The sequence below is a fragment of the Sparus aurata genome, chromosome 21 (genome assembly GCF_900880675.1).
Source record: "Sparus aurata chromosome 21, fSpaAur1.1, whole genome shotgun sequence".
NCBI classification, from domain to species: Eukaryota; Metazoa; Chordata; class Actinopteri; order Spariformes; family Sparidae; genus Sparus; species Sparus aurata.
This window is the reverse complement of record NC_044207.1, coordinates 2,664,134-2,689,687: the sequence shown is the minus strand read 5'-3', so window position 1 is coordinate 2,689,687 and position 25,554 is coordinate 2,664,134. Positions and strand designations below refer to the sequence as shown.

General features: G+C 40.9%; 1 protein-coding gene across 1 annotated transcript in view; it reads left to right on the top strand.

Moving 5' to 3' along the window:
* coa1 (cytochrome C oxidase assembly factor 1) overlaps positions 1-25,392 on the top strand; it is a 55,737-nt gene extending 30,345 nt beyond the window's left edge. The window contains exons 2-5 of the mRNA XM_030403368.1: positions 21,162-21,264; positions 21,934-22,085; positions 22,167-22,243; positions 25,033-25,392. Coding sequence (XP_030259228.1) covers positions 21,171-21,264; positions 21,934-22,085; positions 22,167-22,243; positions 25,033-25,147 — 438 coding nt within the window. The 5' untranslated portion in view covers positions 21,162-21,170 and the 3' untranslated portion in view covers positions 25,148-25,392. The remainder of the gene's footprint in view (positions 1-21,161; positions 21,265-21,933; positions 22,086-22,166; positions 22,244-25,032) is intronic.
* Positions 25,393-25,554: the final 162 nt, after the last annotated feature.

The following is a 25,554-nucleotide window of genomic DNA, read 5'->3' as shown; positions in this document are numbered from 1 at the left end:
CCGGACTTAGGGTAAATAATGTCCGCCACGCTTTTTCGCGAACATTGCTGTCACTTTTGCTTTGTGTCTGGTGCAGGAAGAAACGGTAAAAACGGGCTTTTGTCACAAAAGTGTCCAAGCAGCAAGTTCGGTTGTTGAGGAATGGGGAAAGTTGTGGGAGGGACGGAGGCAGATGAATGACAGGCAACAACGGTCGGTGTAGAGACAGCGATAGAGACAGCGATTTTGAGAGTTGAGAGATTTGTGACATTTAGCGTGTTTGGAGTGTGTAGTTAGTCAGGGCGTTTACATGACACTCAAGAAAACAGAATTACTGGGTTAGTTTGACTATGATCGGATTTTTAAGATGCATGTATACACCTTAGTCTGACTAAGATCGGACCGGATCGGATTTCTCAAAGTCGAATTAAAGCACCAGATTATTTGATTGATAGTCGCATTACTCCTGCATGTATATGTTCCATCAGATCGGATCGGATTTTGCGTTCTGCACAGGCGCGAGATTTTTTCCCCGGGGCCGTGAGCTGGAAGTACACGGACGGCTGCGGCGGCGTCTTTCCTCCGAAATCACCGTAAGAAAGAGCACCCTTGTGCCCCTAGTTTGTGTAATTATCATGTACACCATATACGAAATGTACAAAGATGTAGCTTCGTCTCGCTCTTCGTACGCCATCTTTCTTGAATGCCGAGGCAGCTGGTGACGTTAAGAGGTCAGCCGGAGGTGTCTCTGTTTCCACAAGTTGAAATGGGTACAGCGCCACCTATTGTACTTGGGTATGACATGCTTCGGCCCAATAATCCGATTTTCTCACTGGCATGTATACTCGGATAATTGCAGTTGTCTAATTGAGTAGCATAGTCGAACTATGGCTGTAATCCGACTAAGCTGTGCATGTAAGCGCACTGAGTGTGTTATGTAGTGTTTGGTGTAGTGTGTTTAGTGTGTAGTGGAGGCGTTTTTTTGTTTAATGAGTCCAAACAACGAGGAGATTGCTGAATGTGGAGCAGGCAGTGCAGCTCTTCATTCAGCTGAAAGGAGCTCAGGCAGACCTGAGCATTGCCTGCATTTAAATGTAAATAGTTACATATAACTTTGTAAATTTTTAAAATGTATGCACATATTTAGCAAACAACAATTTATATTTGCATTATAAGTAATAAAAAATGGTTTGTTAAACATATTTGTGGTTTTCACAGTAAAAAAAATCTAACTTTTTCTACTCGGATTTTATGTTTTTTGTGATTTTAGGTCCATTGTGTTAATACAGTATGTCAAAATAAAAAAATAACTGTACAGTCACACATGTGAGGTTTTGCTGAAAATAATGACACAAAGTAAATAGTTTTTAAGGTGAAATATAATGGCAAAATCAAAAATAGTCAAAAACAGCCAATTATACCCTGGAATATTTAAACAAAGCCTCATTTGGCCATCCATGAAAAAGCTACTTATATAGGAATACATATTTCCTACGGGCACTGCACTAGTGTTAGTGATGACAGAAAGGTGATAACTCGCCATCAGACTGACAAGGCTGCAAAAGTTGCTGTTTGCATGATGTATTTTTCTCTTAAACGATAAGAGGCTCACTTTAAACAATGTTATTATTAATAATAATAATAATAATTAATGATAATGATGATGAAGAAAAGAAGAAGAAGTAGAAAAATAGCGTACTGAAAAGTTCTGTAGATGGTTGATTATTTGAAAGAGTAAAACTTGTGTTAGATCCCGAGTCTTACCCCTGTCCAGGAGGTACTCGACCAGCTCTCTGTTAGGGTTAGATCCCTAAACCTACAAGAGGTTGCTTAAAACTGGCAATTTCAATAGGGATTGCTTAAGCTGGTGGTGAGGAGACTCGCCTAGCTTCTAACTGCCTGTATCCGAACGTCTACCCTGCTTCCTCTGGTTTGGCACCTGACATGAATAGCCCTTGAGTCAGATACGGCCACCAGCCACGCCCGTTATGGCAGCTCTCCTCTAAATGATCTTGGCACTTGGTATGGTGCTAGGTTGGATTTTAAGGGCTTTTGGTAAACCCTAAGGGATTGTTTCAATTTGGTAGGCTAGAGTAACTTTTAAGAACCTTTAAGATATTATGCACACTTAACACCTGACTTTTACTTCCAATCAAAGAGACATAAAATCAGGGCGCCATTTAGCTCAGTTGGTAGAGGGCGCGTCCCATGTGCTGAGTCTCTGCAGCGTGTCACTCCCCCTCTCTCTCTCCCTGTTTCCTGTCATATCTTCAGCTGTACTGTCAATAAAGCCATAAAAGGCCAAAAAAAATAAATAACATTTTTTTTAAAAAGAGAGACGTAAAATCAATGTCCACAACTTTAACTACATTATGTAGGTTTTATTGCATAGATTTTAGCAAGGGCAAAGCATACAGCGCAATACTTACTTCAATTACTATTAATCATTGTCAAAAATCGTTATTGATAGATCACAATACTGTAACTAACAAATTAATCTTAAAGAGCTGAGGACTGGTTAGAAATACTTAAATTTAGGTGAGATGGAGAGGGTCAGGTCTTTCCATGGCTTGCCTTTCCCTTCCTGCTGAAAGTCCAAGTCCCTGAGGCAAATTACAACGCTGGCCGAGGTCTCGTAACTTCCTCAAAGTCCAAACTTCACTCCAGCAGAGTGAACAAAAGTACTCCAATATCCAAATTGTAATCCACAGCATGTTGGCAAAAATGGTTAATCCGTTGTGCTCTTAATTCCTTGGTCTGTTTCTGCTGAAGATTTCTTGAAGTCCTTTCTGCGATGTTAAGGCTGCTCACATTCTCCGTCTCAGGTGTTTCTTCAAGGCTTGAGCGAGTGGAAGAACGAACTTTAGTCCGTGCTCCTCAGGTTATATACACTCTTGCTTCGGACACTGGCTTGGTTTTGTGTCCTTATTAGGACATGTTTTCAGCATCTCTCCATTCACTGGTTGATAACCCCTTGATTAAGATTACATAACGCTTCTCTCTTGCTTTGGACGGTGGCACAGTTTTATGTCCTTATTAGGACATTTTCCCACCATCTCTCCGTTCAATGACTAATAGTCCATTGATGAAGGCTGACGATTTCATAATGATCCAACACGCCTTGGTCAAGGTCAGTGCCGGTGCCCAAAGCGTGATCAGATTTCGACACATCCTTTTGGCCTCACGTTGACCTGACCAGTTCTTTAACACTTTCTCATGACCTCAGCTCAACACTGTTTCTTTACTGATTTTCATTAGATCTCTAAACTTCCATACACCATGGTTACACCTTACACCTCCTTTAACTTTGCAAAGTTAATACTAAGTCAAAAATGATCATCAGAGACAGAATGACAGACAGAGCCTTGAGTGTAACACTTCCTCTTTTTCACAGACACCCCATGTCGCCATTTCCTCTTCACTTCCTATTTCAACATACCTTTAATGTAATGGTTTAACACTTTCCAATGAATTTATATGGCAAACACAATGCAGCAAGCAAAGTTTTGATATATTTCAGAATCATTTCAGGACTAAGTATAATGTCCCTTTCTTGTATTTGTGTCTGGTAGGAGTGTATGAATCCAGTGATGTTGATAGGTTTTCAATGTAGTGAGTCCCCGGGACGCACAGGTGGTGAGATGAGTGGGTCCCTGGGATATTCAATGGGTCCCGACTCCCCAGTTAAAAAAATGTATTTCTTTCTTACATATTATATCTTTCTTAATTATATATTATATCTTTCTTAAATTTTATTGAGTGTTAAAGTCCTTTGATGGTGGTATGATATGGTTATAATAAACGGATATATTCATGTATGTTCAAAATGTATCTGAAATTAAACAAATAAAATTCTAAATCTGAAAAGTTTATTGCAAAACAACTGTGACAGTGGCATGACATATGACATTCAAATCAAACAGCATTGTTGTAGCAACATAAATAGCACCAAAATAAATTACTAAAATTCAAATAGTCTGCTGACCTGCAATAGGTTTTATCTTTTTCTTTGGTGGCATTTTTGCGTTCTCCTTTTCCTGCTTACTCGAGAAAAAACGGGATCTCGTTGGAAGCGCGATGTATGCGCAGACGCCGTTTGGGCATAACAAAATGGCGGCTGCCATTCAATGTAGTTTTCATCACCACCACCGGATTATGTTTTATTTATTTCATTACAGCACGTCCCCTAAATGACACGAATGAGCACAGCATTGAGCAGTGGAAACGTGGGTTTAATTACTATGAAGTTCGTATTTTTAATTGTTGAAATCCGAGGTGTAGCAAGCTTTTCAAAAGTGTTGGTGGTTGTGGTGGTGTTTTTTTAAAACAATTTTGGGTCGGGGGGTGATGATAAATGACACTTAAAGGAGAACTTCGGTCGATTTAAACATGCGGCTTCATTGCTCAAGCTACCCTTGACTTGCCAGTACCAAAGATACCCAGGTACCCACTCAACTCACCACCTGTGGGTCCCGGGGACTCACTACATTGAAAACCTATCAACATCACTGTGCTGTCCTCCTGTGATCCCATTCATTGTATTTGTTTTTATAAGTGTTTCTGCAGGCTTTATGTAACATTGTGGTTCTAAAAGCAAGCACATCAGTGCAGGTGGTTTCAAAGAGTTCATTCTCAGAAACAAGAGTTAAAAGGTCCTTAAATTCATTTAGAAAAAATAATAGTAATTCATTGATGTGAAAAATAAGACATTTACTCTTACTCTTACTTTTACTTAAAGTAAATTTAAAAGCATGTACTTTTGGATACTTAAGTACCTTTAAAAGCAAGTACTTTTTTACTCTTACTCGAGTAACATGTCGACTGAGCTACTTTTACTTGTAACGGAGTACATTTTGACTAGAGATGCACCGATTCACGGTGGCCATGGCCGCTGTTGCCCCGCACTTTGGCCTTGATGCAGCTGGAAAAAAAACTCATCGTACGGCCACAGTGGCCTCTGTGCCCCTGGCCCGGTCAGCGTAGCAAGCTTGCCTTAAATTACAGCCACCTGAGCGCACAGTAGTCACTCACAGTAACTTAAGTGAGTCCGTGGTTCGCGCAGATGGAGTCTCATCATCACGATGATCTCACATGAAAGTCTCTCAAACAGCAGCAGCGTCTCAAAACAGAAGAACGAAACTTACAGCACAGCGAGCGAGCGCAGCCAGTTTTGACATGATACATAACTTAGTCCGGTAAAGTTGGAAATATATTCACAGATTCGAACTTTCCGGATCAATAACGTATAAGTGAAACCTTGTTAAAACACAAACGACAGCTCTTTTCTACCGTAGTGAGGTAGACAACGAGCTACAACCGTATTTTCATCCAAACGAGCGTCTGGACATTAACTCTGGTCTGTATGGTCAGCCAGCTGTGAGACGAGGGCGCAGGGACCGTCTACAAAGTGCAACACCGAAAAGAGAAACTACAAAAAATTCAATAACTTCATTATTATTCAGAGTGTAGTGTCACCAAAATCACTCCACACATCAGTGGTCTCCTGCTGGTTATTCTACAATTTTTTGTTTGGAAAAAATGTGCTTTGCCATAATTTTGGGGAATTTCTATTGGGAGAAATATTCAATAACACTAATATTAAGTGTGGTGTCACAAAAATCACCTCACCCTAACCCTACTTAACAAAAACTACTTTCCAATGTAACTTTAACTTGATTTTGGTATTAAAGAAATGTTTTAATACATAATCCATGTCTTATTATAAATTAGGATGTTATGGTATCAGTCTGAAAGGTAAATCAACACATTTTACTCAGTGGCCTTTGTGCCCTGTCATGTGGCCTTGGTGCCCCTGAAAAAAAAACTGAAGGCCAAATGGACTTGCCCCTAAAATGACAAAATTCCCACCCTGACTGCATGCATTCCCACTAGTAAGCTACAGTTACTCTATGTAAGCTGAGTCCAAGTTGTCTCTAAGAGTCTCTAGAGTGTGAAATATTGCACATTGCCTCAGCCTGCAATAAAACGGTGGTCAATTCATGATACTTTCTCATCTCCTAATTTTTATACTTAATAATACAATGTCAATGTTGTGTAAGAAGAATCATTAATTAAATATATGAAAGTTACACAAGACAACAATATAGAATAATTTATGGATTTGACACTGTGATCGGTGATCGGCAATATCGGGACTGGCAGATACTGCTTTTGGTGATCGGTGATCGGTGATCGGTGGTCGGCCCCAAAAATCCTGATCGGTGCATCTCTAATTTTGACCAGTAGTATTTGTACTCTTCCTCAAGTACTGGGGTCGAGTACTCTGTCCATCTCTGCTTACAACACAGCACTGTAGCATTTATGACTCAAAATGAATAAAAAAGTAGTTAAATCAGTGTGTTTTATCAAGGAGCTACTTACCTGTTTGTTGACATCTGCTGTCAACAAACAGGTATGTAGCTCCTTGCACAAAGCTTGGGCCGAAGCTTCATGGTGCTTCATTTGCTCTACTGTGCCATCAAGTGGACAATAAATGCAAAGACAGACAGAGTTACGATAATGACACCATGGCTTTGGTGCATGAAGCTTTGACTTGAATTGTGCTTAAATGATTATGCCAATAAACAAATAATATATTAATTGTGTCTGTTTTTCTGATAGAATGATGGCAGGGACAGAGGGGAAAGTTGAAACAAGTTGGGGAGAGGGTTGTGATGTGAGTGTGCTTGTGTTACTAGGGACAAAATGCAACTCATACAATGGGGATATTTTATTCATTTTTATTTAAAAACAGCAACTTTTCCACTGTGCTGGGCTTCAGGCGGTTTCTTTTTTTTGAGAGGATTTCGCCTGCTTTGGAAAATACCCTTTCACAGGGCACAGACGAAGCTGTACACAGGAGTACACAGAAACGCAACAGCGAGTTTGTACAAGTTCGGATAAACTTGTTTCTGCCGTTCCCAGTATTCAAGTGGGTTCTCCACTCTTCCGATGTTGGGTTCACCAAGGTATTTTTGGACCTTTACTGTAGCATCAGTTGTGACGTTTGTGGTCCTCGTCTGCATAACCTTGGCATCCAACCGACGCCACAGCTTGCTACCTAAGATAGAGAAACAGGCTGTAAGTGACTAAATAGGCCATCAATAACACAATTAGAATGTATCAATTACCTTGAGTCACAGGCTGAGAAGCTTCAGATGTGTGCGGTTGTGATGAGGATGAGGAGGAGGAGGACGCACTGTTTCGGATCACAGCTGCACATTTGAGAGTGAGCCTTTTTTCTGCTTCTGCAGCTTTGTTGGGGCTAAAGAAGCCAATCTTCTTAAATCTAGGACCGAGCAGTGTCATCAGTGACATTATGCTCATTGATTGCAGTGTGAACAGCTATTCTTTTAATTGCCTCCTCAGACTCTCTGCCATTGCAGTGCCCTCAGGAGTTTGGGCAATTCCCACGTCCTCCTCCTCCAGTGCGTGATGTAGCATGGTTAACAGGGGAATTACTTTTGATCCCGACACCCGCTTCTCCTCTGACAGCTCCACTGTGGCATCGTTGAAGGGAGACAGCACTTCGAGAGCTTCTGCAATGATGTCGTTCTGTTCCGTTGTCAGTGGGATAATGTCCGTGCATAGACCTGCCAGAGCTGCTCCTACAGTTCCCTTAGTTCGTAAACACGCTGGAGCATATGATATGTGATATTCCAGCGTGTGTCCACCTCTTGAATTAGCTTGAGGGATGGCTGGCCCATCTGCTCCTGAACCTGTGTGAGCCTCTCCTATAAATTTAGCCAACAAAAAGTGATTAATGTGTCACTACTGCAGCAGCAACTTAAACAAAACAGAGTCATTTAGAATATTGCAATGAAATAAAGGAACCCACCTTTGCAGTGGTGCTGCTCTTGAAATAGCCCACCATCTTTCTCACTCTTGCCCTGATGTCAGACAGCACAGTGTTTTGTCAAAGAGCCTTTTTAATCAATAGATTTAACATATGCGCCACACAAATTGTGTGACGCAAACGGAGCTCCTTGGCACAAGCACCCATATTTGCTGCACCATCCGTCACAAGGCAAGTGACTTTGTGGGTGATTCCCCACTCTGCCAAAAGTGAAGCTTTCACCCTAGCCAAATTCTCGGCAGTATGGGCCTCAGGGAAATGCAGCACCCCTAAAACAACGGATTGTAATGAGGTGCTTGCATCTACAAAATGGCATGTCACAGCCAGATAGGCATTGGTGTTTATTGAGGTCCACATATCTGAAGTCAGGCTGACTGCAGATGCCTGGGACACAAGGACTTTGGCTTTGTCCTTGGATTCCTTATACCTGTCCTCCACCATAGCTTTCAAAGCCTAAAGAAAAGAGGAGAACATTCTTGGAATGGCAAATATTAGGAAATGGGGAAAAATGCTTCATGTGCTCACATACACACCTGCCTTGTGGGGAGAACATAGGTAGGATTCAAAGCTTTCACAAGCTTTCTGAACCCTTTGTCCTCCACAATAGTGAAGGGCTGGGAATCCTGAATTACCATGCTGACCAAGGCCTCATCAACATCACTCTTTCCTCCTGATGACAAAAAATGCAGTAGTCAGTTACAGATGTCCTCAATTAGTCACATTTAAAATATATTAATGTTGTAATTGTATGTTTGTATGCTGTCTTATCATTGCATCATAAAATGGCTTACCTGAGCTTGGTCCAGCTTGGTTGGTCTCCTTATTCTCATGCAAGGCCCTGTAATGCCTCAGCATAGATGAGGTGTTGTTGTTGTAACCAAGTTCTTTGGCACACAACAGACAGTTCACCTTTTAAAATACCAGACATTAGAAGAAAGAAATCAGAACAAGGGATATGCTGTGTTGCCATATTTATATTACGCTAGTAATTACTATGTGCATACCTTATTATGGGAGATCAGCTCAAAGTGTTCCCACACAGGGGAAAATCTTCTCTTTCTCGCAGGTTCCATCGTAAAGTCAAATGACACTCAATTAGATCGCAAAGAAAAAACAGAAACTACACAAAATGTGACACAAGCCTCGATACGCGCTTCACAAATATCTTCCTGGATTACTCGGTACACGCTTCGAAGCCTTGACACAGAAGACACATCACTAGTACCCAGCAACATCACTGTGAATCTCAACTTTTCTGACACGATCTCTGTGTGTGTGTACATACTGGTATTTATATTAGACAGGAGTAAATGGATCTCAACTATTTTGACACTTGAGAGAAGCTTGGCAAAAAAAAGGCACAGTTTGATTTCATAGATTGAAAATTACATTAAAAAGACAAAAAACATTTTAAGTGTGAATAGAACAGCTGTTCAGGTCATCCTCCTGCAAAACACTTTTGGTCAAATATTTAAACTTGATGTCTGCATTAGAGAACATGGTGTGGGGTGAGGCTGTAAATCTTATCTTATTTTTTTAGCACGTGTCAACGTGCCCTGTAACATGTTTCACGAATTACAAATTGGGAATATGACTTGGCTACAGCTTGAAAAAACATTCAGTCAAGAGATATTTTTTTTGCTTTAATCCATGCACACTCACTCATCTTGTCTCTCTCTCTCCCTCACGCACGCATGCACACATAAACACACACCTTTACTCCTGGTGTTGGAATAAATACCTGTATGTTTTTTTTTCAGGATTAAAAGCCAATTGCTTGGTCTATTTAACAGGCCTGTCATTTTCGTTATGCATTACTTGGTATTAGAGCTGTCCCAAACGATTATTTTTCAAACAGTTAATCTAGTGATTATTTTTCTGATTAGACGACTAATCTAATGATTAATTTAACGTTACATGACCAAACAAAACGTAGTAACTGTAACTGTGGTTGGTAACTTATATGAGGAAAAAAATACTGCAGTTGTAGACGGAGCAGCGCCTGTCCTCCTGCCTGTCCTACCAACTCTTCGTCACATTTCTGCCTGAAAAACAGCATCTGTCACCGGCAATAACCTTTAACACATTCAAGTGGTTTTGTTGATAGAAATCACCGCGATGGTCAGCCCCCCTGACCGAAACTTCAATGAACTTTCCCCCAGAAAACAGCCTCCGTCCCCGCAAGTGACAGAGTCACGCAGCGACCTGTTTACTGATGGCGATTATGTAATGATGTAATTTAGCGCAAAAAACATAGCTCTTTCACCTTCCAGGATGTTTAGGGGGCCGGGTACTCAATCACTACACATTATAAACGGTCCGCGGGTTTAGATTAACAGGGGGGACACCTGGGAAACACCCCAACGTCATCATCATGATGTGTACCGTCCCGTCTCTTTAGGAGAGGCAGCGCAGCTTTCTGTGTGAATTACATGGCGGTTCGTCTTTATTCCAGCAGTGGTTCGCTCTGTGACGAATTTATGTCGTCGATTATGTCCACTGCGTTGACGCGTCGTCCCAGCCCTACTTGGTATTGTTGTTTAATAATGCAACATTTTTTATTAGATTACTCGATTAATCAATAGGATAATCGATAGAATACTAGATTCTAAAAATATTCGATAGCTGCAGCCCTAGACAAAATCTCTCCAGCTGAAGAAAGCTTGTGGTCCAAACCGCATTAAAAACGAAATACTCAAATGCAGCACCCCAGAGATGCAGGGTGCAGTGTTGAAGTTGTTCAGTATTGTATTCCAGTCAGAATGTTTTCCTGATATCTGGTGCAAAGGGCTCATTTCCCTTCCCTTCCCCTTCACACACTTGGGGTGCAAGTGATGACAGCTTGTCCATCATCCTGCTCTCTCCCACCACCTGCTGGCCTTCTTGATAAATTTACCAAGTCTCCTCCTGTCTGCTGCTGAGATGCTGCTGCTCCAGCAGACTACTCCATAGAAAATGGCTGATGTCACCACAGAGTCGTGGAAGGAAGACAGGAGTGCCCCCTGCACTCCAAAGTAGAGGTGGGTGCGATTCATCGATGTGGTGATGCATCGCGATCCGTCACGTGATGATTTGGCATCAATTAATTAACGTTGATGCTTTGCCGCAAGACCGGAACAAAAAACACTTAACCGGAACCTTAGCGCACACCGCCCGGACTGTTTAGTGAGTGGGACCACAACAAACGGAGCATTAATGTTAGTTCCTTTGCAAAATGGCAACAGCTTTAGCAGCCCCCAAAGAGCGGCTGATTCTCTCGCCATGGGGGTTCACTGCAACCTTGTGGAAGCACTTCGGATTTTATGAGCGAGCAAACAACACGACTGACAAGACCTACGCGATTTGCTGTTTTTAGTGTTTTCAGTCAATAGAGGGGGCTCTCGTGAAAGTGGAGCTTTCCCTGCTCTAAGTTCAGTAGGTCAAAGTGCAAATGTTTACATAGTCATAAAATAAAATATTTTGTGTCTTTGAAAAATACAAGTCAACTGTTCAAGAAACCTTGGTATTTACTTAATGAGTGTAGTTTTAGAGGAACTGAGTTAATTGATAGGCTATTTATTTACAAATGTAGCCACAGATTAAGACAAAATCAATCTCGTGTGGAAAAAAAGCATTAAAAATCACAATAATCGAAGAATCGTGGCACCAATAATCGAATCGAATCGTCAATCGTTATAATCGAAGTATCGACGCTCCCATGATCGAAATCGAAATCGAATCGAATCGTGAAGTACCCTTGTTGGAACACCCCTACTCCAAAGGACCTGAGCTTCCTCAGCAGATGGAGTCTGCTCTGACCTTTCTTATAAATTGCTGCAGTGTGATCTGGCCATCTAGAGCTTATTGTTCAGGTGAACTCCCAGGTACTTGTAAGGTAAGATGTCACCCTCTCAATGTCAGTTCTCTGGATGTTCACCTGAGTGCAGGGTTGTCTGTGCCTGCGGAAATCCACCACCAGCTCTTCGGTCTTCCCGGCGTTGAGCTAGAGGTGGTTCTGCTGGCCAGACTGGCAGGAAATATATACCTGTTTGTCGACATCCGTGTGTTCCGGTAGCTAGACCAAACTAGTATATCCATCGAGTGTGCACTTAACAGGCTTAACAGGCTATTGCAAGGCTCATGGCTCATGACAGGCTGTAACATGGACATGTACATCATGAACAGAAACACGAAAATGCTGGAATACGTTTCCGTCTCCGCCAGTGAGGGAGTAAGCGCACGCTCGACGGATTGACTAGTTTGGTCTAGCTACCGGAAGACGCCGATGTCAACAAACAGGTAAGTAGCTCCTTGCACAAACACACTGTTTTAACCACTTTTTTATTAATTTTGAGTCATACATGCTACAGTGCTGTGTTGTAAGGTGTCTGCTGATGTTGCATAACTTCTGGTGTGAGATGTGGAGCATGTTAAGACGGTTAAAACACAGTGTAAAGTTCTGCCCCCATGCTGTTAGCTGTCAATGCTAAATCTCCGTTCAGAGCTCTGTAATGGTTGGACCAAATGTGTTCGCATCTTCGGTACTGGCAAGTCAAGGGTAGCTTGAGCAATGAAGCGGCATGTTTAAATCGACCGAAGTTCTCCTTTAATGTATTTTTTTCATGTTCTTAATACTTTAAACAACATAAGAAAGGGCAAATATGCTAGCTTTATGAAAATGTTTATTCAACACTTTAAATCATGCAGGAAAATAGAAGGCTCAAAAAAATATCCCCTCACCCTAAATGGGATCAAAACATGGTGATGTCTGCTTTTGGCGGGGGGGGAGAGGGGCTCTCTGCATCTGACGTGTGTTTGGCTTGCAAATGATATTTGATACTCGACATACTTCAGTGGTAACTCATTTCATGTCAACAGTAAGTGCAGATAACTTTTGTCCTATGGACCGAACCATCTGGCCATGTTTTGAAAGTGAATTTGCCGTTCATAAGTCCTTTCTCCATTTACTTTCACTTTCGCTTTTCAGTCCACCGTGTTTTTCCCGAACCGCCAACCCTGCTTCTTCTTCTTCTGATTCCCTTTCTTATTCTTCTGCCACCCTCTGGATCAAGACTGCAGGTGTCACCGACGGCCGTTATTCAAACAATGCGCTTTTCTTTTTTTTTTAATACCGAGCGTTAATCACACGTTAAAAAAATCAACGGCGTTAAGAGGATGTTGCGTTAACGAGTTATTAATGTGTTGACTTTGACAGCCCTAATATGTATATATATATATCTATATATATATATATATATATATATATATATGTATATATATATGTGTGTGTATATATATATATATATATATATATATATATATATATATATATATATATATGTATATATATATTTTCACACACACACACACACACACACACACACACTCAGTACTCTGTTACATTCCAGCACTAACAGGCACACTGTGATGACGTACTGTATTTTAGAACTCTAGTACAACTCTTCCTTCTTCCTCTCTGATCTTTACTTAGAAAAACGTGAAAGACTCCCATAATTCATTTATGATGATCATAATCATATTTTTACCTTAGCGCCTCTTTCTTGACTATCTTGATGACCTTTATCTTACTTTACTCCCTGATCAGTCCTCATTTCCAGTCTTACTGTCTTAAAAAGACAAATGTGGTGATGTTGTGGATTAATGTTGACAGTTTAATTCTGTCTGGTTTCTGGCAGCTGTTTTCTCTTAAAGTAGCATGAGCAAGTTGTGAGCAATAGGTGGAGGAAGGGGCGATTGCGAGCAGCCCCCACTGTTGGCCAAAACAAGCACAACCCGTTTGACATGTTAACTATGGACTCTGCTGCTGACCGGTCCTTCTTACCTCTTAGAATACATTTCACTTCTTGGTCTGTTTTTAAAGCAGAATTAAACATGGCCAACTCCAGCCAGGGAAAGCCCACTAAAAACAGGGCTTCTAGTCACCCTAAACAGTTAGGCGTAAATGGAAAGTTGTACAACTAGGCTTCAGGTTTACTGTTTGGCAGAAGTATATCAGTTAAAAGTGTGTATAGAATATTCCATTGAAAATGTTGTAGAAATGGAACCCTACAGAGCAGTGTGTGTAGTCCCATGCTATTCGATGTAATGATTGACAACATTTTTCAGGTTTAGGAAAATATTGTGTAGTGGTTCATGCAACATTAATAGGGAGTTTTGGGTTCAATTTGGTTATCAATTATCATAATTAATGATTATCAGGGATACTTTTTAATTATGATAAATAATAAGATCCAGTTAACATTAGATCACATCTGGAGCACTGCCCTTGAAGAAGAGAAAAGATAGCCAATTCATTACACAGTGGTGGAAAAAAGTTTTCGGACACCGAACGCATTTGTGAAATATTGGATTAAGAATCACTTTTAGGTCTTCAAGTGCAATTTCTTTCAGTATAGTCACAACTAAAATACTAAACAAATCCTAAAAAGCCATTGGAAACTTAAAATTGATTGGTTCCATAAAAATACATAAAAAATTTTGAGTATTGGGTAATTTTTAAACACTCTGCAGAAATACAGACAAACCAACAGCTTGGAAGACAGACCAAGATCTGGGCGTCCAAGGGTTTCTTCAGCAAGAAATGACCGCTTCCTGAATCGCATGTGCAGGGAAAACATCACAGGAGCTTCAGCAGCAGTGGTCAAACCAAACCGGTGTCCAGTGTTCCACCCGCACTGTACGTGGCCGACTTTTAGATCATGGCTTAAGGTCCTACAAGGCTGTCAAGAAGCCCCTGATCAATGAGAGACAAAGGTTAGCCCGGCGTCGTTGGGCCCAAGCACACAAGAACTGGACAGCCAGGAATTGGAAGAAGATTCTGTGGGGATGTGAGGATACGCAGAAGGCCAGGCGAAGCATTATCTCAAGCATGTACAGTATTTAATGTCAAGCATGGTGGGGGCAGTATCATGGTTTGGGGATGCATGAGTGCTGCTGGTGCTGGTCATCTCACTGTCTGTGATGGCACACTGAACTCTGCCAAGTATTGTGCCATTCTCGAAACCCACATGCTCCCATCTGCACGTGCACTGTTCCGTCGAGGTCAAAACTGGATATTTCAACAAGATGATGCCCCTTGCCACGCATCCAGGACCAGTAGAACTTGGCTGCAGGAGCACAGTATCCAGGTCTTAGACTGGCCAGCTCAATCCCCGGACATGAGCCCCATTGAAAATCTGTGGTGGATTATCAAAAGGTCCGTTTCAAAGTGTAAACCGAAGAGTTTAGATGAATTAAAAGCACTAATTCAAGAAGAATGGGACAAGATTACCCCTCAACAGTGTGAAAGGCTCTAGGGAACATGCCAGCCAGGATTAGAGCTCTACTGCGTGCTAATGGCAGGGCTACTAAATATTAATTTGATAATGTGATGGTTTATTTATTTTTTGTCCAGTTTTAAACACATTCTCTGTTATTTGTTGACTTTGATACCGACAATGTTGAGGAACTGACATATTAAAACTGTCAAGAATTTAGTTTTGTTAGTTTTTCTTGTAAATAATAAACAGTAAAAATATAATTTGTATTTGTTTGTGTCTGTCTAATGCAGCTGCACCTTTTGAAACACAAAAAAGATTTTTCCACAAATATTTCATGATAATATTTGAGATTGTGTAAAATTTTAAGGGTGTCCGAAAACTTTTTTCCACCACTGCATTTGTCTCAGAAAAAGGTACCAAACTGTCCATTTGTAACTCTGATTAATAATTAACTAATACCTACAACCAAAATTACCGTAACAGCTGTAATGATCAAAGGGAACAATGGAATTTTAACCACTTAAACAAGGCCCACCTAAAAAAAATTAGCATAATGCATTAACAGGTAATCTGCGAGCGGGGAAATACAGTGCGAGGCGCAGTTGCGCTAATGCACAGGGATAAGGAGGTTCTACGGATGAGAAAATGTAGTGCCAAAAGAAATGGCAGTCTGACAGCGATGTAAGGCAGTGTGAATTTTCTCTATACAATGTACACTTGATGTAATATAGATTTTTTTAGGTGGGCTTTGTTTTAGGTTCACTGCAGTACAAAGCTGAGTGTCTGGGCTGGAGCGGCTCTCTGCTTGTCAGGACCGGGGACCAGAACTCAATTGCAGACTAGAGTTGATGTTTAAACACAAGTGAATTTATTGACCATAGCACAAAACAGGTTGTGGTCGGCATAGCAGGTGTTCTGAGGCGTCAGAGAGTGGAGGTGGCATTCAGGCTCCAGGGCTCGAGATTAGCAGTGCTGGCAGGCAGACTGGGTCCAGGCTCAGGACTGGTGGTCTGAGATGAGACAGGGAAACAGGTTTTAGCAGAAGATGTTTAACACCAGAGTTAGTTCAGGTGAGGCTGGCGTTTTCTCACAAAAACTGATTCAACGATCTGGCGGGGTCTTGCCTGGATTATAAAGGTGCGTTGATTGCAGGTAGATGAGCTGCAGGTGTGCCGACCGGAGCTCCAACGACCACACTAAACTGAGGCTGCGCTAGGGCTTTGACTTTTGGCCAAAAATCATATTCGAAGTTTGTTTGTTTATTAATGTTAATATTCGAATATATTCGAATATTTATTAATAATATTTTTACCATTAAATGCCTTCAGTAACACCTATATTGGTATAAAACTTAAGTTGTACATGTTCTCTCCACCAGAGGGCATTGTATCAGTCAATGTCAATAGGCAGGCAATGATGTTTTCAGAAGAAAAAAACACGACTGTTTTTTTTTTATTTTTATTAACCCTCTGGACTCTATGCTGGCCATTTGTGTCCACCACACTTACTTTTTGTTGATCATTTTAGCTGCGTTAATGCATATGGAATGATATTTCCCAAGGGTCTGGATTTTTGGCTGATCTTTCAGTTTTCAAAACCTGCTCTTTAAATATGTCAATATTATACTGTGTATCTACAATTGTACCTTATGGCTCTATCGTGGACACTTTTGGCCAATTGAAACCCATGAAAACCACATTTTTTAATTCCTTGTGATTTACAGTATAAAATCATATAATTTAGGTAAAATGGCTTTCATTCTAAACTCAACACTTGAAAATTGTAGTTTTTAATGTTTTTTACCAGATTGTGTCATTTGTCCATTTTTGGGCAAGGGAGCAATTTCAGTTAATATTCTTAGTTTCCACTAGGGGCGTATGATGGCTTCCTGCACTCCAATGGAGCAAATGAATGACACAATTTTGACATAGGTGTGATCCTAAGGATGTCAGGTAATGATGTGTGTTTGTGCATGAAAAAAAAAAAATAGTATTAGCAAGATAAAGTGACATAAATTACAGTGTATCATACCATACAAGTTTTGGTGAATTACTCTTGGTACAGGTTATGGAGCTTTGAGTTTCCAAGGCAAACCTGGCTGTGATGCACAGGTTGAAAACACCTGTAACTTTGATCTTTTCATAAAAAATGCCACACACAACTACACAATAGCCTTTACATTCTCAAATAGCTGCTCTCCAAAAAAAGGATCACAGGTCATCTTGACCTCTGGCTTCTGGGGAAACAAAAACAAAGTCTGACACTGTTTATAAATCTGTCCTGGAGTTTTTGCAGGTGCAGTCAGTACTAATGCTATAAGTGAGCCTATCAGCTCCCAGATCCTGCTTTATCTGCAAGATGGCAAGAAGGTCATATGCCCTGACTGAAGCACTTGAGTATGTGATTGGCTCAGAGAGTAAAGATGGAGAGAAATCCTCTGCGGTTGAGGAGGAGAAATCTTCTACCCAAGATGAGGACACGTCCTCTCCTGAAGATGATGGGACACCTTCCTCAGAGGATGACAGCAACACCACTGATGACGACTTCCAGCCAGTGCCTGATTCCTCTTCCTCAGGGGAAGAGGACGGTACAGACACAGCGATGGAGGCCGATCAGCTGATGGCAGAGACAGAGGGGCTGGCGGGTGAGTGGATGTCTCGTCATGGGAAAATAATGTGGTTTCCCACTGCTGAAGAGACCCTGCACCACAATCCAGTATCCACTGGTTTCACCCCAGGGCCCACCCTGTATGCAGTTGCCCATATCAGCAACCTGAGGTCTGCCTTTGACCATTTTATTACAGAGGAGATCATTCAGCTGCTGTGCACCAACACAAACCTGCATGGGAGGCGAAGGTGTGAGGATTGGAAGAATGTGGATGAAGTGGAGATGAGAGTCTACATTGGGATTCTGATTCTGGCTGGCGTCTACCGCTCAAGACATGAAGCAACACGTGGCATGTGGGATGCCAAGACAGGACGGGCCACGTTTTGTGCCACGATGCCCCTCTACAGCTTCACTCAGATCAGCGCTAACATCTGCTTTGATGACAGGCTCTCCCACCCAGGACGCTTCAGGAATGATAAACTCGCTGCATTTCGCATCCTGTGGGAAAAGTGGGTTGCTTGCCTCCCCCTCTTATCCAGGGGTTGATGTGTGTGTGTTGACGAGCAGCATGTTGCATTCATAGGTCATTGTGGACTTCGACCAGTTGCGTGCACAGACCTTTTGAAAGGCAGGGGCGAAAAGCAAAAAAGGGCACATACAGCAAGTTCTTGCGACTGAAGAGGGCACAGTAGCACGCGTTTTGGCTCCGAGGAGGGCACTTTAGTGCCTGATTTTGTCACCCAAGAGGGCAGTTTATCATGTTTTAACCAGCCAAGGGGGCAGTTTGTTGTGTTTTGCCAATCAAGAGGGCACTTTAACGCACTTTTTGGCTCCCAAGAGGGCGCTTCAGCGCGCGTTTTGGCTCCCAAGATGGTGCTTCAGCGCGCGTTTTGGCTCCCAAGAGGGCACTTTAGCAAGCATTTTGGCACCCAAGAGGGCACTTTAGTGGGCATTTTCCAACAATTAGGCCACTGCCCACCCCCCCATGCACACCACTGACATCTACAATATATCCCCAACAAGCCTGCACAGTATGGCATTAAAATCTGGTTCACCTGTGATGTGGCAACCTCCTATGCCTGGAGCATGGAGATTTACATGGGAAAACGACCCAGTTAATTCTGGAATTGATTAAAATTTTGGATTTCATGATCAGGACTGATGTCAAATTTGAAAAAGAGGAGCAAATATTTTCAGTATATAGTGTTTGTATATAGCATTTTGTAAGCAAACAGGAGGTGGACACTTTTGGCCATGCATAAGCTAAGAGGGAGTTTTTATGTTTTTTTTTGCCACTGCACAAAAAACTAATGAAGCATAAAAATCATTGATACTGCTTATTATTGACAACCATTTAGCTGCAATGATGGTTAAAGAATAATACAGGTAGCATGTATTATTTTGCAAAAACATGGTGATTTAATGCTATTCTCCCTTATAAATCATCAGCATTATGTTATCTTATAGGCATTTAAAGGGTTAAAATTCTGAATTTAAATGAAATTTTAGTTTTCATGACCAGGACTGATGCAAATTTAAAAAACTGGGAAAAAAAAGTGGAATTTTTTTTATATATGTATTAGTTTTATAGCATTTTAGAAATGTAAACAGGAGGTGGACACTTTTGGCCACGAACAAGCTAAGAGGGAGTTTTTATGTTTTTCTGTCACTGCACAAAAAACTAATGAAGCATAAAAATCATTGATACTGCTTATTATTGACACACATTAAGCGCAATGCTGGTTAAAGAATAATTTAGGTAGCATGTATTATTTTGCAAAAACATGCTGATTTAATGCTATTCTCCCTTACAAATCATCAGCATTATGTTATCTTATAGGCATTTAAAGGGTTAAAATTCTGAATTTAAATGGAATTTTAGTTTTCATGACCAGGACTGATGCAAATTTAAAAAACTGGGGAAAAAAGTGGAATTTTTTTTATATATGTATTAGTTTTATAGCATTTTAGAAATGTAAACATGAGGTGGACACTTTTGGCCACGAACAAGCTGAGAGGGAGTTTTTATGTTTTTCTGTCACTGCACAAAAAACTAATGAAGCATAAAAATCATTGATACTGCTTATTATTGACACACATTAAGCTGCAATGATGGTTAAAGAATAATTTAGGTAGCATGTATTATTTTGTAAAAACATGCTGATTTAATGCTATTCTCCCTTACAAATCATCAGCATTATGTTATCTAATAGGCATTTAAAGGGTTAAAATTCTGAATTTGAATGAAATTTTAGTTTTCATGACAAGGACTGATGCAAATTTAAAAAACTGGTAAAAAAAATTGGAATTTTTTCAATATATATATTAGTTTTATAGCATTTTGAAAATGTAAACAGGAGGTGGACACTTTTGGCCACGAACAAGCTGAGAGGGAGTTTTTTCTACTTTGCCTTCCCTGCACAAAAATAACAATGCATAATAATCAATGTTGTTGTTAATCAGTTACATATCTCAGACTGTGTTATTGATAATACAAGATAAACCGGTAGCACTGAGAAGATAGGCAGTAATCATTTTTGTGGTAGTTTTCCAACAAGCGCATTGTGCAAACAAATTGGCATTTGAGGGGTTAAAAAATTTAAAAATGAATAAATTTTTTGTACTTATGACAAGAACTGATATTAATTAAACATTTTATGCAGAAAAAGCATCAAAAAACATACAAAATCCTCAAAATTACAGACTCAATCTGTTGGTGGCCATTTTTGGCCACGAACAAGCTGAGAGGGTAGTAAAAACGAAGAAGGCCAGAGGGTTAAAAGTCAGACCCCTCTTCCTCTTTGCAATGAGTTTATTGCACATGTTCGTATGGCGGTGACAATGAAAATTCGATTTATCGGGCAGCCCTACTCAGAGCCATAAATCAGTAGCCAGGAAATTATAAGGACAGGTATTGGAGTAGGTAAAAGTGGTTAGATCTCTCAATGTTCTGTCAAACATAAAACTTACCTGGTGACACACCTTTTCTTCACTGTCTATGTAGGAAGCCATGCAGTGCATTCTGGTAGTGTTCATTCATGTTGTGTTTTGCAGAAAGATAAATTCTGGTAACTCAATGTATGTGCGTACAGAAGTATCTGCTGACGTACCATCAGACTACAGAGCAGCTTCAGTCCTCAGGCTGTGAGACTCCTCAACACTCCATCAAAAAATTAATGTAGCAGGACTCAATGACTTTAAACATTGTTTTGTTTTTTAAACACTTGTTTCAAAAATGACAATACATTTACCTTGTACCTTGCTTCATGTCTTGTTTCCAGCAATTTCCCGTTTTTTAGTGTAGCAGTGTCTCAGCAAAAGCATTCAAGTATTGATAATGGCTTTTTAAAATCATATCAAAACAAACATGTTTATAGCCCAAAATTGCCTCAATGGGCTTTACAATCAGTGAACAACATCCTCTGTCCTCCAACCTCCAACCCCCTTTTATGTTTCCTCAGTGAGAAAAGATGAGGGTGTCCACCAGTCAACTTCAGCAGCTCGCCATCTTTACCACTGTGTTCACCGGCGGAGGGATCGGCACCATGTACTATCTGCAGCAGAGTGAGTGTGTGCGTGTGTGTGTGTCATGAAAATAGGGTGGGTGTGCCACAGTCACCTGACCTCAACTCCATTCAACATTAACTGGGACACTTGAAGACTGAGGAAGCCCAGCAGACTGTGACATCACAAGAAGCTTTGTGAACACTGTCAGATCATGCTGGGATAACATGAGTCACCAGGTTTTACACTAACTTGTGGAGTCCATGCAGCTCAGTGCATGAAGTAGGACAAATTGAAAGCTAAGATATTTTGACATTCATGGACATTTTTCAAAGATTCATCCTTTCACTCATATTGTGAAGCTGATATTATCATCTTTAATGGGACACAGCTGAGAGGCAAGCAGGAGGAAGGTGGAAAGCAATGCTGAGCTAGCTATGCTATTTGGCAGTACCACTTACAAAGAATGATAGCCTGTGTCTAGCCTTGTTTGCTCTTCAAATGACAGTCCAGTTTCTTCCAGAGCTTATACTGTAATCGACTTTGCAACAACAGCTGCATGTCAACAAACTATTCAGCTGTGCTCATCTTTCACTCCTCAACTGAAGTTTTAACTGCTTTCACTTCACCATTTCAGCACATTTGCTTATTACTTACTAGTAATATTTTACTGATCCTCTTCATTTATCATCCACTGTTTTTGTACTTCTCTGTTTGCTGTCCATTTAGAGACATTCACTCAGTCAGACTACCACAGATTGGCTCTGCTGAAGTTAGAAGAATGCCCAATTGCCATGGAAAGCCTTGGGGCCCCACCTTTAAGAGTCTACAACATCCATCTCACTGACAGATACAACTGCATAGATCCACAAAGGGCACAGGTACTGTGGTGTGGAAAGCCTTTGATGGGAACTTTCACCTGACTGTTTCAACACTGTTACACTGTTTGCATTGTGTTGCAGATAAAGATCCCTGTGACTGGGTCAAAAACTGGAGGTTATCTTTACACTTCGTCCATTAGAGATCCTGATACCAACAGGTGAGTGGGGTGGAAATGGTGATAATTATGGAATGTGCTATGTAAATGATTGTGACAGCGTTTTCATTTGAATATTGTTACGAACCTGGCTCAAAGGCTCGCAACAAAAGGAGAAGAGTCCACACGCCAGTGTAATGCAGCAAAACATTTATCCAACTAAACATAACAACCTAAACTATGTGAATGTAAGTGTCAGTGGTGTAGAGCGAATGTGTGTGTGAGTGTTAAATTAAAGAAACAAACTCAAAACAAACTGAAATGACTATAGCTGCCAGAACAAAGAGAGCAAGCCTTTAAGATGGCCGCCCTATTTAATTCCTTAGCTCCACCCTCTCAAGGTGCAGTCAACCAGCTGACGGCCTGGAAGATGCTTGAGGGCTACAGAGAGGTAAAAACATAGAAGGGTTAGAGCGAGGCCTTCACAATATCAACGACATATAAAAGCTGATGCTGACATTCTTAATGAGGCCTTATCATTTTTGGGTTTTCCCTTCCTTTAGTGTATCATGTAAGTTTATTGTACGTGTAAGTAAATCCACACCAAAAGGAGGTATTGTCTCCTACAGAAAACACTGTTACTGAACTGCCTCGGGTAACATATCTACATTACTATGTAACACAGCACTGCCTTGTGTTAGGCCGAGGTGACAGTCCTGCCCGCCTGCCTGTGTGCTATCCCGTTGATAAATATAGATATGGAAGGTACAAGCAAAGCAAGATCTTTTATCGTGATATCTAATGTAATTTATTCTATGGAATGTCTTGTTTTTTATTTGAACCATGAGTCTGTCTTAAAGTTTGAATTGAACTGAAATAAAATGCAGCCAATGCAAACACAAAAGTTTTCATCTATTCCCACTATCTAAGGATATCCAGACCTTTGGATTCACTTTATTTTTGATGGAAATGTAACAGAAATGTCCCCAAAACGACTTGAAAACCATTGAAATGTGTGTGTGCATTGTACCCAAGACCTGCTCTGGTAACTCCATGTATCCATTACACTACGGACTGCATTATCAACGAGGGCTTGGTACGAGGCCAGCTGTTTGTGACCTCATGTCAGTGGGTTTCATGGCAGTTACTGTTTTCATGTTGCGTTTGTTGCTAGGTCACCAAGTGTTGGTGCTGTTATTATATGAGCCCATTTTGCTACTGGATCCTAACTTGTATGTGTGTCTTGCTGCTGTGTGTAAATGTACTTTATAGATATGTGAGATAAATGTATAGCTTCATGTGAGAAAGAAACTGCACAAATTAATTTCCATGGCAGTTGTGTGTAATTCTGATTAGCACCTAGCAGTTAGCTTGCTAACTCCATACAAAGCAGTTATGTTAGCATCCTGCTGGGCAGTGAGGCCGAGACTAATACAGATCATATTCCTTCTCTTACATGTGAGGTTCATGGTAGATGTGGAGCTATAGCAGAGCTGACCAGAGAAACGGTGATCAGTGCTGGCTCCAGCCTATGTCAGCTGACCAATAGAGAGCCATCACCACGCCCCCTCTAGTTATCCAATGATAGCTTTTTTCATAAAAACCTTGTATAGTGGAGAGACACAAGTAATTTATTGATCCTATTTAAATTGTGTCATGAATCACACATATGTTGTCTGTCAATAATCTATCTTCTAATTTCCAGGTCCAATAAAGTGTCAGTTTGTTGTAATTAAAGTCAAACCTCATGTAGTTGTGTGTTAAAGCTCAGTGAACTACATCGTCTCATCAACATGTCACCAACACCAACATGGAGCCAACTTGGCTCAGAAAAGGTTGTTAAAAAGATGAACACCACAATGAATCAACTGCAGTTCTGTGAAAGGAGAGCTGGTTCTGGTCCAGTTCTGTGAGCTGCTCATATACAGGAGCCGCTCTACAATGTTGAAGTTAGGAGACGACGTCACTAACAACGCTGTTGGCTGGGACTTAAATGTGACCCTAAAGATGTTGCAACTCATATGAGCTTCGTGCATTATTGGTTTACATCATGCAAATGAGTGATGAGACATATAGACTTTAATTCAAGTAAGGCTGTGCTCTATGTACCACACCTGATTCAGATACGAAAACATGGAAAACATAAATAGGAATAATGTGATCATTTGCTAATCCTTTCTGCCCTTTACTCAATAGTTCAACAGTTCAAAGATAATATATGTAAAGTAGATCAAATTAATAAAATCTGTATTCCAGTGCACACCATGCTCTATACTGGTTGCACACACTAGACACGACCTGCTATACACGGAGTATTTGCATCCCATTTGTTTTTTACAATATATTTAACGGACCTCATCAGCTTCATGGATTTTTGTAAATATATTCTTGTTGTGAGTTTGATGACAGCAACATGTTCGAAACAAGTTGTGACGGGAGCAACAAAACACAAGAAAGTTGTGGAGGTCTCCACCTTTTCAGAGGTCCCACTGTCCCATTGTACACCCCGTGTAAGGGGTGTACAATGGGACAGTGGTGGTGAGTTGGATTCCTCAACAACCAATGGGAACAGATTGAGGTACTGTATACCTCCATACAAATTAGGCAGGACTAAACCTCAGGTGGTATGACACAAAAGGAAATGAATCCACTAACTGTTTGATTGTTTTATCTGGGAACACTTTATTATATATTTTCTGACGAATTAAGGATATGTGGAAATCTGACAGACTCAATTCCTCCAATCCACCTTCTGCTTTAAACTTTTGAAGGTCAAAGATAATGTCGATTTGTCAGTTTAGCATTGTCAGTGCTTGTGAGCACTCCTGACCTGTGTTTGTCCCTCCCTGCAGGTGGATTCTGAAGCAGGCAGTTCTGAAGCTCCGGGAGGGACAGACCATCGACCTGGTGAATCCTCCTCCACTAGCTGCAGCACAAATCTCCACAGAAACAGGCGACTGGCATTGACCTACTTCATGTAATAATGAGAACAATGAAAGTGGAAGTTGTCCTGCTCTAACAGGTGCTGAATAGCTGTCTAAATAACCAAAATAATATGGACATAAATAGCAGATCCCTAACTCCAGCATCATTTTGAAGAGGTAGCAGGTTCTTCTGACGCAGCGCTCTCAGTGTCACTGAGCTCCCAACAGACAGCTCTCGACTGTTGTGTCTCCAAGTTTCATTTTGAATAAATAATGTCAAACTGCTAACTGCTGTGGTCCTCTGTTAAGTCATTCTGGAAAACCTGTAGTGGAAATTATCCCTGTGAGGTTGAGAGTTGCTAAGTCTCTGAAGAATTTTAGACTTAAGCATGATGAATCAGATCTCTTTAATACATGCTGCATGGAAGGAAGGTCCAGAACGTTCCCTCC